At 45.8% G+C, this 11,706-nt stretch overlaps 2 protein-coding genes across 2 annotated transcripts; both read left to right on the top strand.

Moving 5' to 3' along the window:
• The first annotated feature begins 3,841 nt into the window (after positions 1 to 3,841).
• LOC122617167 (T-box transcription factor TBX6) lies at positions 3,842 to 7,807 on the top strand. The gene is made up of 6 exons (XM_043792895.1): positions 3,842 to 3,891; positions 4,147 to 4,547; positions 4,864 to 5,029; positions 6,240 to 6,507; positions 6,574 to 6,711; positions 7,088 to 7,807. Exons 2-6 carry the CDS (start codon positions 4,457 to 4,459, stop codon positions 7,604 to 7,606), a joined length of 1,182 nt encoding a protein of 393 aa, XP_043648830.1. The 5' UTR covers positions 3,842 to 3,891; positions 4,147 to 4,456; the 3' UTR covers positions 7,607 to 7,807.
• Positions 7,808 to 10,397: 2,590 nt separating this feature from the next.
• LOC122617175 (arginine kinase) lies at positions 10,398 to 11,699 on the top strand. The gene has a single exon (XM_043792907.1). It carries the CDS (start codon positions 10,468 to 10,470, stop codon positions 11,638 to 11,640), a length of 1,173 nt encoding a protein of 390 aa, XP_043648842.1. The 5' UTR covers positions 10,398 to 10,467; the 3' UTR covers positions 11,641 to 11,699.
• The last annotated feature ends 7 nt before the right edge of the window (positions 11,700 to 11,706 follow it).

Consider the following 11,706-nt stretch of genomic DNA (forward strand, 5'->3'; position numbering starts at 1 on the left):
AACAAGGTGCGCGAAAAAATTAAACGAGAATGTCTGACAGAATTTATTTTAATTAGTGCGAGTGAGCTGTGAGCCGCATGCCAAATGAGTCCGTAGAAATGGGTGGATATATAATATGTGTGTAGCTAAGGGGTTTTCTGGCATTTGGCAAATGGCAAACAGCCGGGGGCAATCGTAGATCTCATGGCTGGCTGATCAGTGTTTAGTGATCACAGGCTGAAAATGCCGACAAAAAGTTGCAAATATCTGCCTGGCAAAAGATCAACCGACGATTGCCGATCGTATCGATTACACCGCTCGACTTCTGTTGGGTTCAGGTCAATTGCCCTCGGCTTAATGGTAATCGATATGGTATACCATACCATACCATACCATGCCATAGTATGGAAGTGATACCTCTGTAGCCGTTGGGAATCTGTATCTTAAGTAGCTATTTAATGTTCCCAGATGCCGAGTCGCTGATAAGGCGATGATGGCGTCTCCTACTCCAGATGATCGCCGCGATGATCGGTAGCCCAGTAAAGCACTTTTGGGCGCCCAAAATGCAGCCGAGAATGCGGCTCCACACTCGCCGTGAGAAATATACATACATAAATATTATGCAGAGAAAGGGCAATCAATACAGCTATCCAGCCATACAGCCATCCATCGATCGATCCATCGATCCAAACATCTTAACAAATTACAAGGTCCGAGTGGCGCCCTCTTGGCCCTCTCGTCGTTAAGTATCTCAACTAGTAGCCGCTAGGCAGCTACAGAAAGTGATCATCTCAACGACAGGCCATCGATCATCCCAGAAATTCAAAAACACAAAAAAACGAGAAGAATCCAAATCCAAAACCAGAGATTTTGAGATTCAACGATGGTTTATGCTGGCGTGGTAGAAAGCGTGTTGGAAAATTAAATCATCGTTGCTTGTGGTCTGGACATCCCATCCCATCCCATCCCGTCCCGTAGTCACCGCTGCCTTCCTGCCTTAATGATGCTCTCGACGCACCTTGAGCACTGGCTTAGTATCTCCCAAAAAACCAAGAAAAAACCTGGGTATACAACCAAGAGAAAAAAAAACGGTGAAGATCTCTATCAGCGGGTTAACTCGTTTAGCATTTAGTTGCAGGCGCCTAACCAGCTAACTTTATCGTGTAGTTTGCATCTTGATGCCCCTGCCGTTTTCCCAGGATTATGGATGCAGTATTCTGTATTCTGGATTCTGGACTGGGATGGGTCTCGAAGCCACGCCCTGGCTTATTAGGCGCAGACAGTGTCGTTTATATCATTTATATTATTTTATGACATTTGCCCTTTGTCCGTGGTAAATTATGTGTAACTTGTAGTTTGTGTACTTTTGGCAGCTCACGATCAACCGAAAGATCTTTCGAGCATCCAGGCAGGTGACACACGGGTTTTCCGTGGCCACGAACTGGTTAATTAGGGTTGTCCATGATTTATTGATCTGTCGAACTGGGGTGGAGGGGGGGAAATGTAACCTGTCTCAATGATTATGGGCATTTATAAGCTGATGGTCTTTTAATATATGAATATGGCTGGTCAATTTGATGGGCGGGTTATATGTTAATTGCCATTGCCATAGAGATTGTGTGGGTTGCCCGAGAGCTTCCGTCCACCCGTATAGCATATAGCGTATACCCAGTCCAAATCCCTTCGCCCCCGGGGCTAATCTCCTCTGGCCCAATCTTATCCAGCACAAACATATGTCGTCGTCAACCGCTGGCAGCTTGACCGCTACCGTTCAGCATCTGCAGATCCAAGGCGGCAGATAGCGGCGCACTCGGCTCACAAAGATGTCCTCTGGACGAGGGACTTGGATCGTCTGGCGCCACTTGGCTACTTGAACTCAACTGAGTACCCAGCCAGCCACTTGTCGCGTCTTTGCTCAGTGCTTAGTGCTCTGAAGTCCTTTTGCGTTATGGAGGAAGGCGCGACGAAGGACAATAGAAAATTATTACTTCAATTGGCGACAGACGACTGTGTGCAGGTACGTGCATCTTGGGCAACTAAAGACACCGCCGCCCACGGGACACTTCACACCCAGCGCGGCGAGACACACCGCAAAACGACCTGTCCTGGGAATCCTTGGATTCTTTTCGAATCCTCGGAGCGTGGTCACTTTGTGGGCTGTGCCGGTGTCGCGTCAACTTATGTGTCTCTGTCTCGATTAGGTTTGCTGCCGATCTAGTTTTTCCTGCACCCGCATGACGCAATTACACCTGATTTATCCGAAGGTCTCTGGTGTATCTGAACTGAGATCTGCTTGCATCCTACCGTCTTTTGTATGACATCCCTTTGTCGGTCTTTTTGCAGGCGTGAAGCGTTACATTTTCAAATCAAATCTTTTGTCCTAACTGCTGCGTTATTTGTATAAAAATATTTTACGATTCTCTGGCGCCGTTCGCTGCTGCGAATAGTCATCGTCATCATCATCAGCTGGCCACGCACCGGAGATATGCCGTCTCGTCCGGATCCGGAGTCGCAGTGGAGTGGAGTATGGGACATGGAATATGGGAATCGGAAGAGTGTGCCATGGCGACGGCGAAATGCTAATTTAATAGAGGCTCTTCGACATTGACTTTCTTTCTAGTCGACTGAAGGCGAACTCAAGCCTGAAATTATCTGCTGGCGACAAGTCGAGGGATAAGCACGCATGTCTGTCGATGGATTGCACTTTTTTATTTTATTTGCAAGTTCAGGTCTGATGGGAGTAAATCATGCGAGTAAAATCAAGTTCAAGATCAATGGCATTTTAACGAATTATAAAGTATTTTGTATTGACAGGAAATCGATTGAGTACTTTTCAAACTCTATGGTGTGCTATACTGATTAATATACTTACTAACATCATATCTGTATAATTATTAATGTTATAGTTTGTGGAACTGTAAATAAATCTACACAGAGTTATCCCAATACAAGAAATCCCTTTATGATCTAATAACCAAATTATGTACCAGATCATAAAAAATTAATCGGAAATATTCGAAATATATTTAACCATTTTAAACAAACTTTTTTTATAAATCGTGTTTTGTATTAATGTGATTTTATGAGACAGTTATTCTTCTTTCAATAATTAAAAACCCATGCGTGTTCTTTTTATTTCGCTTTGATAAAAAAGTTAAACAACTAAATCTAAAAATGTTGTTCAGGTTTTTAGAGCCATTCATTAGCACAACGAAAAAGTGTTATTCATTCAAATGCGATTTAAATGATCAATGGCTCACTAAGTATCAATTATCAGACTTCCTGTGAATATTGGAATGCGCATTTCAATTTACTTCCACCCGCGGGCACTTAAGCCCTCAATTTCCAATGCTGACAAGCACTAATCAATAGGCCCTCGAGCCAGACCCAAAAACAAAGTATACATATGCAGTTCGGTTTTCCATTTCTTAATTTTTTTTTCTTTGGGCAAATCAATAGCGAGGGCATATCGAAATTCCAAAACGGGCAATTAACAAAGCCAACAAAATTTATGTTTCACCTGTCTGCAACAAAAGTACATAAATACTCTACTCGTACCCAAGAAATGCCAGACAATGTCGAAGATAGGGAACCCAGCTAATTACACGGGGGCATGGCAAACGGAGGAGTGAGGGACAGGGCCCAAACGGAAGACGGCTGCAATGGAAATGGCAATGGACATTTTCCGACAGCGCCAAAACAAAAAAAAAACAACAAAAAACAAAAAAACCAACAAAAAACGAAACAGACACACAAGAAAAGAGAATAAACCGAGAGGAGAAGAAAAGGCAACGGCAGCTGAAGACAGCAGACAGGCGCGCTGTGGAAAATCTCACTTCTGAATTACAAGCAACGCCATAGCCCGGCTATATCCACATCCACATCCACATCCAGATGCACATCCACATCCACGTACGTACATATGTAGAGACAAGTCTCCCAACTGACAGTGATCGAGAGGGAGGGAGACAGGGAATCGGACGGCTCGGAGGCAGTGGCGCAGAAAAACACTGCGGCTGATGAAAATCAACAGGGCTAAGCGTTAACTTCGCCACTCGGCTGCACGCAGCTCGCTTTTCCCGCTCCTCCGCTTCCTGCGCACAAAATGGCGCCCTCCCTCGGTGCACCGATCTTCGCCAGAGCGGGATAACACTAGTGTCCACATAGCGTAGGCGTCCACCGCCAGCCAATCACAGGCGCCCACCACGGAGAACCGGTTTTCCGGGCTACCAGCTAGCTACCTGCTTGGGATCGGGAAAAACTGGCTGCGACCCACGGCGAGTTAGCACTCGAGCGGAGCTACTCGAGATCAGTTCGTTGCGAAACGTCGAGCGTGAAAGAACCTCAGAGCGCATCTTCATCCTCAGTTACGAGCGGCGAGTGAACAGTGAAGCATTCCAAACTCTATCAGTTGATATCAGAACAGTTCTAAGACATTTTACCGAGTGCTAGACGCCAAGTGTGCAAGTGATTCGAAATGCTTTCCATGCAAGAGCTAATGGATATGCGGATGCAGCAGCAGCTGGCCCACGAGATCTACCGCCAGCAGATCATGCAGCGGATTCCAGGTGGGTTTCTCCATGAGGTCTATGGATGTGGTTCGAGTGCCGTCGGCAAATGGCGATGTGATTTTCAAACTATATAACATGGTCTTAAAGGGAGTGCTACCATTTCAACTTCAACTTAACTAATCATTATAAAGAGTTCAAAATTTTGATCATAAATGCATTATCTTCATTGTAATCTTGAACTGCCAAACATATCCGAAATGAAGTGAATAGCGACATTCCAGCTAACTTAGAAATATGCTAGCTGCCGACCCACCTCCCAAAAGAGGTTCAATGCAAACCCGTGCTAATGAACTAACCAAACCGCTTCTTCCAGATCCCTTTCCCTCGATGTTACCCTTCAACATGCCCCACCAGCAGCCGCACATGATGCTGCCCAGTCGTCCCAGCCTGCCCGGCGTGGAGGCCAAGTTGGAGAACAACGATCTGTGGCAACAGTTCCATAAAATCGGCACCGAAATGATCATCACAAAGAGCGGCCGGTAAGTTTCCTCATTTCCTTTTTTCCCGCGAACCCATTATCCTATGCAAATATAGCCCAAAATGTTCCAAAAGTCAAGTGCGTCGCACGGCCTATGTAAATATTTGCTCCTGTCCCAGGGCCAACTTTCCCGCATTCCCATACCCTCTGAACCTTTCGATCTGCCGGGCCTAATGTGGCGCCTGGCCATAATTCAAAACGCAGCAGGAGCTCTCGCTCTTGCTCTCGCTCTGGGTCGGAGTGACAACATGAACAAGTGCAGCGTAGCCGGCGGAGGAGAAGACAAGAGGAAGACGCCGCCCTGGCGCCGGACCGCTCATAAAAATCTTTCTTCTCTCGGTTTCGGCGTTGACAATCGGGTTTGGTCCGATCTACCTGCGCTTTTCACACTTTGCCCACAATACCATACCAATACCATTCCCTGCCCTGCTGGTGACCCTTCTTCAAAGCGAAGACCAGACCAGACCCAAAGGTATCTCAGATAGGGAAACCATCGAACAGCGACTACCGAGCGGGAGCCGAGGCGAATTTACATAATTATGATCTGGACATCTGAACTCGAAGTTTAAGTTGCAACGTACACGGCAAGAAATCGGGCAACTACGCGCCTAGGTATCATGCAAATCAAAACTAAAATTCCCGAAAAATCGCATTTCTTAACGCTTTTTAAAAATATTATTAGAAATATTTATGTTTTCGAATTTTGTTGAAAAAAATAATAATCCAGTACAAGAATGGTTTTCGGTGCTGTTTAATCCGCGATAGCAGTCACTTTCTCGGCTCATTAGACATGCATTCGACGCTTGGAAGCCGTTAGGGCGACTCCCAGATGTTGTCTAATTGCTTGGCGCCAGATTCCCCCAGCTCCTCCACTCCGCTGATCCCCCCGGCTCCCCTGCATCTCCATGCAGCAACGATCCAGCGATTTGCCGCACAATTAATCATGTGCCGGTGGCATATTGTTTTGGGCTGGCGAGATCTGTTTGCGTTACCTTTTAAATCGATGCGATGCGCTACGCAGACTCCCCGCTGCCCTCTACTTTTGGCCCATAATTACACACTTGTTAGCCGGGGCAACAAATCACAGGCGATAGTGAAGTAAAATAGAATAGATGCTCCGGCGACGCCCTCTTTTGCGATGCTCCCTCCCTGATTTATATGCAGTTCGTGGCAGGCCACTTAATCAAGTCCTATTCTTTTCATCCTTGCAGACGCATGTTCCCCTCGATGCGCGTTTCCCTCAGTGGCCTGGAGGAGGAGGCCAGCTATTGTGTGCTCCTCGAGATGGTGCCCATTGGCGACTGCCGCTACAAGTTCTCCGGATCCCAGTGGGTTCCGGCCGGTGGAGCCGAGCCGCAGAGTCCGCAGCGCATGTATCTGCATCCGGACAGTCCGGCCACCGGTGCCCATTGGCAATCGCAGGCACTGCTCTTCAACAAGGTTAAACTGACCAACAATACCCTGGACAGCAGCGGACATGTAAGTTTCAACGCGCTCATCGAATCCTTCGAACGGGTTACTTACAGTTTTCATTACCATTTCCAGATCGTTTTGGCCAGCATGCATAAGTACCAGCCACGCCTGCACATCATCCGCAGCAGCGAGCTCACCCAACTGCCCTGGGCTCCGCAGCAGGCGTTCGTTTTCCCGGAGACGGAGTTCGTAGCTGTCACGGCATATCAGGTGGGTTCAAGACAACATCCTTCTCTTCCATCCATTGAGGACATGTCTGACAGGACAAAGACGCTGCGGGAGTCGTCGCCTAATTGAGGCATTTCCAAATTTGTCGCCTCGCCAGCCACTTGAGATGGATCCTAACTAGGATCATAGTGGAACTTTTCAAGTGCCACACAGCAGACGGCTACTTACTGACGCCTCGTAGATCAAATTTCCACCAGACAGAAACAATAGAGATCGTTTTTCATATAATTGAAAGTAGATTTGAATCATGGGCTTAATTTGAAGCTGCATATCGTTTTGATATGACCATAAATGCATTTAGTTTGTAGGATAACTTATGTGGCCATATTAATTTATACATTTTCTCTTTTCCTTGCAGAACGATCGCATCACCAAATTGAAGATCGACAACAATCCTTTCGCAAAGGGTTTCCGCGAGTCGGGCCAATCCCGCTGCAAAAGGAAGCTGAACAGCAGCGGAAACTCCACTCTGGAGTCGGAGGACGATGGCTCCAGTGTGAGCAGCTGCGATTCTCCGCAGGCGAAGCGCCAGCGCCAGGACTTTGAGCAGGACTCAACGGGCAGTGTTTCCCCTGCTTACTATGGAGCAACTCATCCAGTGACCAGCTCTATGTCGCCATCCGTCTATCTCCGCCATCCTCTGAGCTATGGACCCAGTGGAGCTCCCGGCTTGCCGCCCAGCATTGCAGCTGCCTATTTCGGTGGAGTTCCTCCACAGATGCTGCCAATGCACCCAGCAACATATGTGCCAACTGCCGCTCCTGTTAGTCCTGTGCCCTCGCAGCCAGTTGGCTCCAGCACACCCACAACCTCACCGAAACCTTCAACCTCCACGAAAAGAAATAGCTTCAGCATTTCAGCCATTTTGGCCTACTGAATAATAACATATTTCGAAAACCTACTTAAGTTGGAGTCATCATCTGTTGTGATTAGTGAGAAACGTGTGCATATACTTTGTAAGCTACTCTATGCTACATATAAGATCGTTTAGGAACCAAGCTGCAATCATATACCTTGTTAATTCGTTTTAAGAGTCTTTGGTTGAAATAAACAAATCAGACATCGAATCCGTAGAAAATGCAAAACTATTTGCGGGGGGGTTGGGGGTCAACAGTAACCTTCAGCGTTTCCGTTTTTACAGGTTTTGGCCATATCGCAGTGCCTGGGCCAAAAGCAGTTCTGCGACCGCTTTGGCGGGCCTAAGACAAATTAATGCTCTCCATTATGGTGACCAGTCGGTTCTCGATCCGATCCACACGTATCTGAAAGACATCCAACTCCGGTAGTAGTTAAAGCAATTCTCCAAAGATAAGGCGTCCATTATGAGCAGCGATTTGACGGCTTTCAGGCTGTTTGGTCTTTGCCGACTCCCAACTCCCAACTCCCCTGCGATACCATCCACATCTCTGGGACGCGGAGATGACGCAGAGGTGGGTGCACTGCGAGAAAAAGAAGTATCTTACACTTTATTTTAAACAAGCAGATAGGAATCATTATGTGCAATATGTGGTAAATTCATTGTGTTCTAGGAGGCCAATAAGAGGACAAAAGAACCTTAACTACAGCACATCCGCAAATTCTTCAGTATTAGTTAAATTTACTAAAATATAACACAATGATTTCAAAATTTTAAAAGGCAATTTATTTACTTTAGGCTTAACTTATTCTTTAAACCGATTAAAATGAAAGATATTAGTTTATTAGATAAGCTAAGTTAATAGAAATGTTTTGTTTAGTTAAAGTTAAAGTTGCAAAGTTAGAATGCAACCTTCATCTGACCATTCCAATATCCAAGCACTTTTCTTTCAGTGCACTGACTGCTGCTGCTGTCTTGTGAAATTTTCGTTTTATCGCACCTTTTATGGCCATTGGCCAGGCCAAAACGAAGTGGGAGCTGGCCAAGAAGCCGAAACCGAGTTCGAGACCGAGACTGAAACCGAAACAGAAACCGATGGAGAGACTTTGGTGTGGTCACTCCTTGTGTGCATTATCGTGTCAAATGCGACAAATCTGTCTGTGGGCCGGCGGCTGCCTTTCAGCTTGCATAATTGAGCTGATAACTCGGCGCTCCGTGGATGTGTGCGGTCCACTTTTGAGCGTTTCCTAAACGGTGGCGCCAAACATTTCGTGTTTAATATTTTTAATTAAGTTTTTAAGTGCACCCAGAAGGAGATGGGACCACAGAGAATATCTATGTAGGCACTAGCATGATGGCCCAATAGCGGATAGTTCAAAGGGCCAGCGAGTCGGTTTGGCTTCCATTCATAGAAACCCATGCATATATTATGCATAATGTAAGCCAAATCAGCGCGAAATAATTCACCAGCCACACGAAGCCGCTTTTTTGACTAATTTGCGCTTAGTTTTGTATTAGCGCTTTGTGTTTCTCCTCGTCTTCGATTGGATTTGTTGGCGCATAAATTTACATGTGAAATGCTGAAACAATTAAATTATGGGATTTGCACGTTTTCACCAAAAACAAAAGGGGCCAAAACAACATCAAATCAAAATTTGTTGTCGGCGGCGTCTGCGCTTCAGAAGTGTTTTTTAAATGCTAGGTGTATTTTTGCTGACTCGCTGCTGGCTACTTTTTGAAACAAAAAACGGTGGCAAAAAGCGTCAAAATTCGTAGATTATGAGATAAAAATGGAAATCGGAGACCGTCAGGCATTGCATTTCTAATTTGCGCTTGTTTTAATATACTTAATGAATTTTTATGTGTAGGTTGGTCCAATATCCAATATGCCCAAATCCAAATCCGGTTCTCGCTCGAAGCTGTTGATAATGATAATGAGGATAACGATGCTTTATTGAGAAGGTGTTGCCGTTCGGATTTGAATTTTATTTGCGCCACATGTTAGCGTATTGTTGTTGCCGCTGCCGCTGCCGCTTTTGTTGTTCTTTATTGCTAATTATAATATATTTGATTTGGTATTTAAGCTTTAAGCTATAAAAATGTTCGCATTCTCTGTTTTACGAGCCAACAGCTTGCAAATATTCAATTAAATTGTGCGAACGGGAACAGGTCGAGGTGGGTTGTGGAAACATATCATAGTTAACACACCTTTTTCTTAATGTTTATCGCATTTTTTTGAAATAACAGTTAAAGTTAATAAAGCAGGATTAATTTTGAAGGGGTTGTGATGGGTTCTGACTCATATTAAAAATATAACTGTAATTATATAGGGGAGATTTAGCTCTAGAGCATAAATGTAAACATAACAACGTAAATTTTTAAATCCAGTAGATTATCTTGTATCCTTTTTATAGTTTGTGCATCCTTTTTTAACATTTGCCTTCCCTATATAATATTTTCTATATTTTACACCCAATATTTTACATTTGCCATGTACAATGGTTCGAAGCCGTGCTACATGAATACACTATCAAACAAAACTGTTCCCTAAATTCATTATTTAGATCGAGAAACCATTAAGTAGTTATTAATAAACGGTTCGTTTGAAATCGTTAAATATGATTTTTGTTCTCTAAACCAAATCCTTAGTTTTCAAAACAACCATTTCTACTTGATGTATATTAAACGAAAAATGTAGTTTTCCATGTATTGCAATCTGTGCTAAGCAATTTCCCTTCCCGTGTCGATTTAAGCGGAGTTCCCAACCATCCGACTTTTGTTTGTACTGAATGGCTTTAGTAGATTTCTTATAGCCTTTCGGTTTAGTGTCGCTTTCTAGCTTACGGTCACCCTGGCTCCAAATTCCAAATTGAGCACTTAAAATGCTGTTACATTTAAAACCCCGTCTTGAACTTCAGTTGCTGGGCCGCTGCACACAGCTGGCAATCAGTCGCAATGCCAGCAAAGGTGGCGGGAAGGTGGACAAGGAGGTGCTGGCGCAAATGGAGGAGGGCTACAAGAAGCTGGCCGAGTCCAAGTCCAAGTCGCTGCTGAAGAAGCATCTCACCAAGGAGATCTTCGAGAAGTTGAAGACCAAGACCACGCCCTCGTTCAACTCCACGCTGCTGCACTGCATCAGTTCGGGCATGTGCAATCATGACTCCGGCGTTGGACTCTACGCCCCCGATCCGGAGGCATATAAGGTATTTGCCGATCTCTTTGATCCCGTCATCGAGGAATACCACAAGAGCTTCAAGAAGACGGACAAACAGCCGGCGACTTCTTTTGGCAAGGGTGCAGACTTTGAAAACCTGGATCCCGATGGCCATTTTATCGTATCGACGCGTGTCCGATGCGGAAGAGCCGTCAAAGGATTCCCCTTCAATCCCTGCTTGACGCAGGACGACTACGCGGAGTTGGAAAGTAAGATCTGTGGGGCAGTGTCATCACTCACCGGGGAGCACAAGGGCACCTACATGCCACTGACCGGAATGGACAAGTCCCTACAGACGCAGCTCATAGACGATCACTATCTGTTTAAGGAGGGTGATCGATTTCTCGCTGCCGCTGGAGCCTCTCGATTTTGGCCAGCCGGAAGGGGCATCTTCCTGAACAAGGCCAAGAACTTTCTGGTCTGGTGCAACGAGGAAGACCACATACGCATCATTTCAATGGAGAAGGGCGGCGACCTGGGCAAGGTCTACGATCGCATGGTTTCCGGCGTGGAGGCACTCGGCAAGCAGCTGCAGTTCCACAGGGATGAACGGCTTGGCTATCTCACCTTCTGTCCCACCAATCTGGGCACTTCGATCCGCGCCTCGGTGCACATCAAGCTGCCCAACCTGATGTGCGAGCCCGAGGAGATGAAGAAATTGGCCGACAAGTTTCGCCTCCAAATCAGAGGAACCTCGGGGGAGCACTCAGAGGCCAAGGGCGGAGTGCACGATATATCCAACCAGCGCAGGATGGGACTCACCGAATACGAAATCATCAAGGAGATGCACGACGGCATCAAGGGGCTCATAGAAGCCGAGTGTAAGGCAAAGTCATCTTAGTCTTACAGCTGGAAGTGTACAATAAATAAAGGCTGTGTCTGAGCTCGGAATCTTAAAAATTTAAGA

The sequence above is a fragment of the Drosophila teissieri genome, chromosome 3L (genome assembly GCF_016746235.2).
Source record: "Drosophila teissieri strain GT53w chromosome 3L, Prin_Dtei_1.1, whole genome shotgun sequence".
Classification (NCBI taxonomy): domain Eukaryota; kingdom Metazoa; phylum Arthropoda; class Insecta; order Diptera; family Drosophilidae; genus Drosophila; species Drosophila teissieri.

Bases quoted from the DNA above. Each gene is read 5' to 3' on its own strand.
- LOC122617167 (XM_043792895.1), top strand. From the start codon at position 4,457: ATGCTTTCCATGCAAGAGCTAATGGATATGCGGATGCAGCAGCAGCTG. The intron at 5,030-6,239 runs GTAAGTTTCCTC...TCATCCTTGCAG, and splicing joins ATCATCACAAAGAGCGGCCG to ACGCATGTTCCCCTCGATGC. The intron at 6,508-6,573 runs GTAAGTTTCAAC...TACCATTTCCAG, and splicing joins CCCTGGACAGCAGCGGACAT to ATCGTTTTGGCCAGCATGCA.
- LOC122617175 (XM_043792907.1), top strand. From the start codon at position 10,468: ATGCTGTTACATTTAAAACCCCGTCTTGAACTTCAGTTGCTGGGCCGC.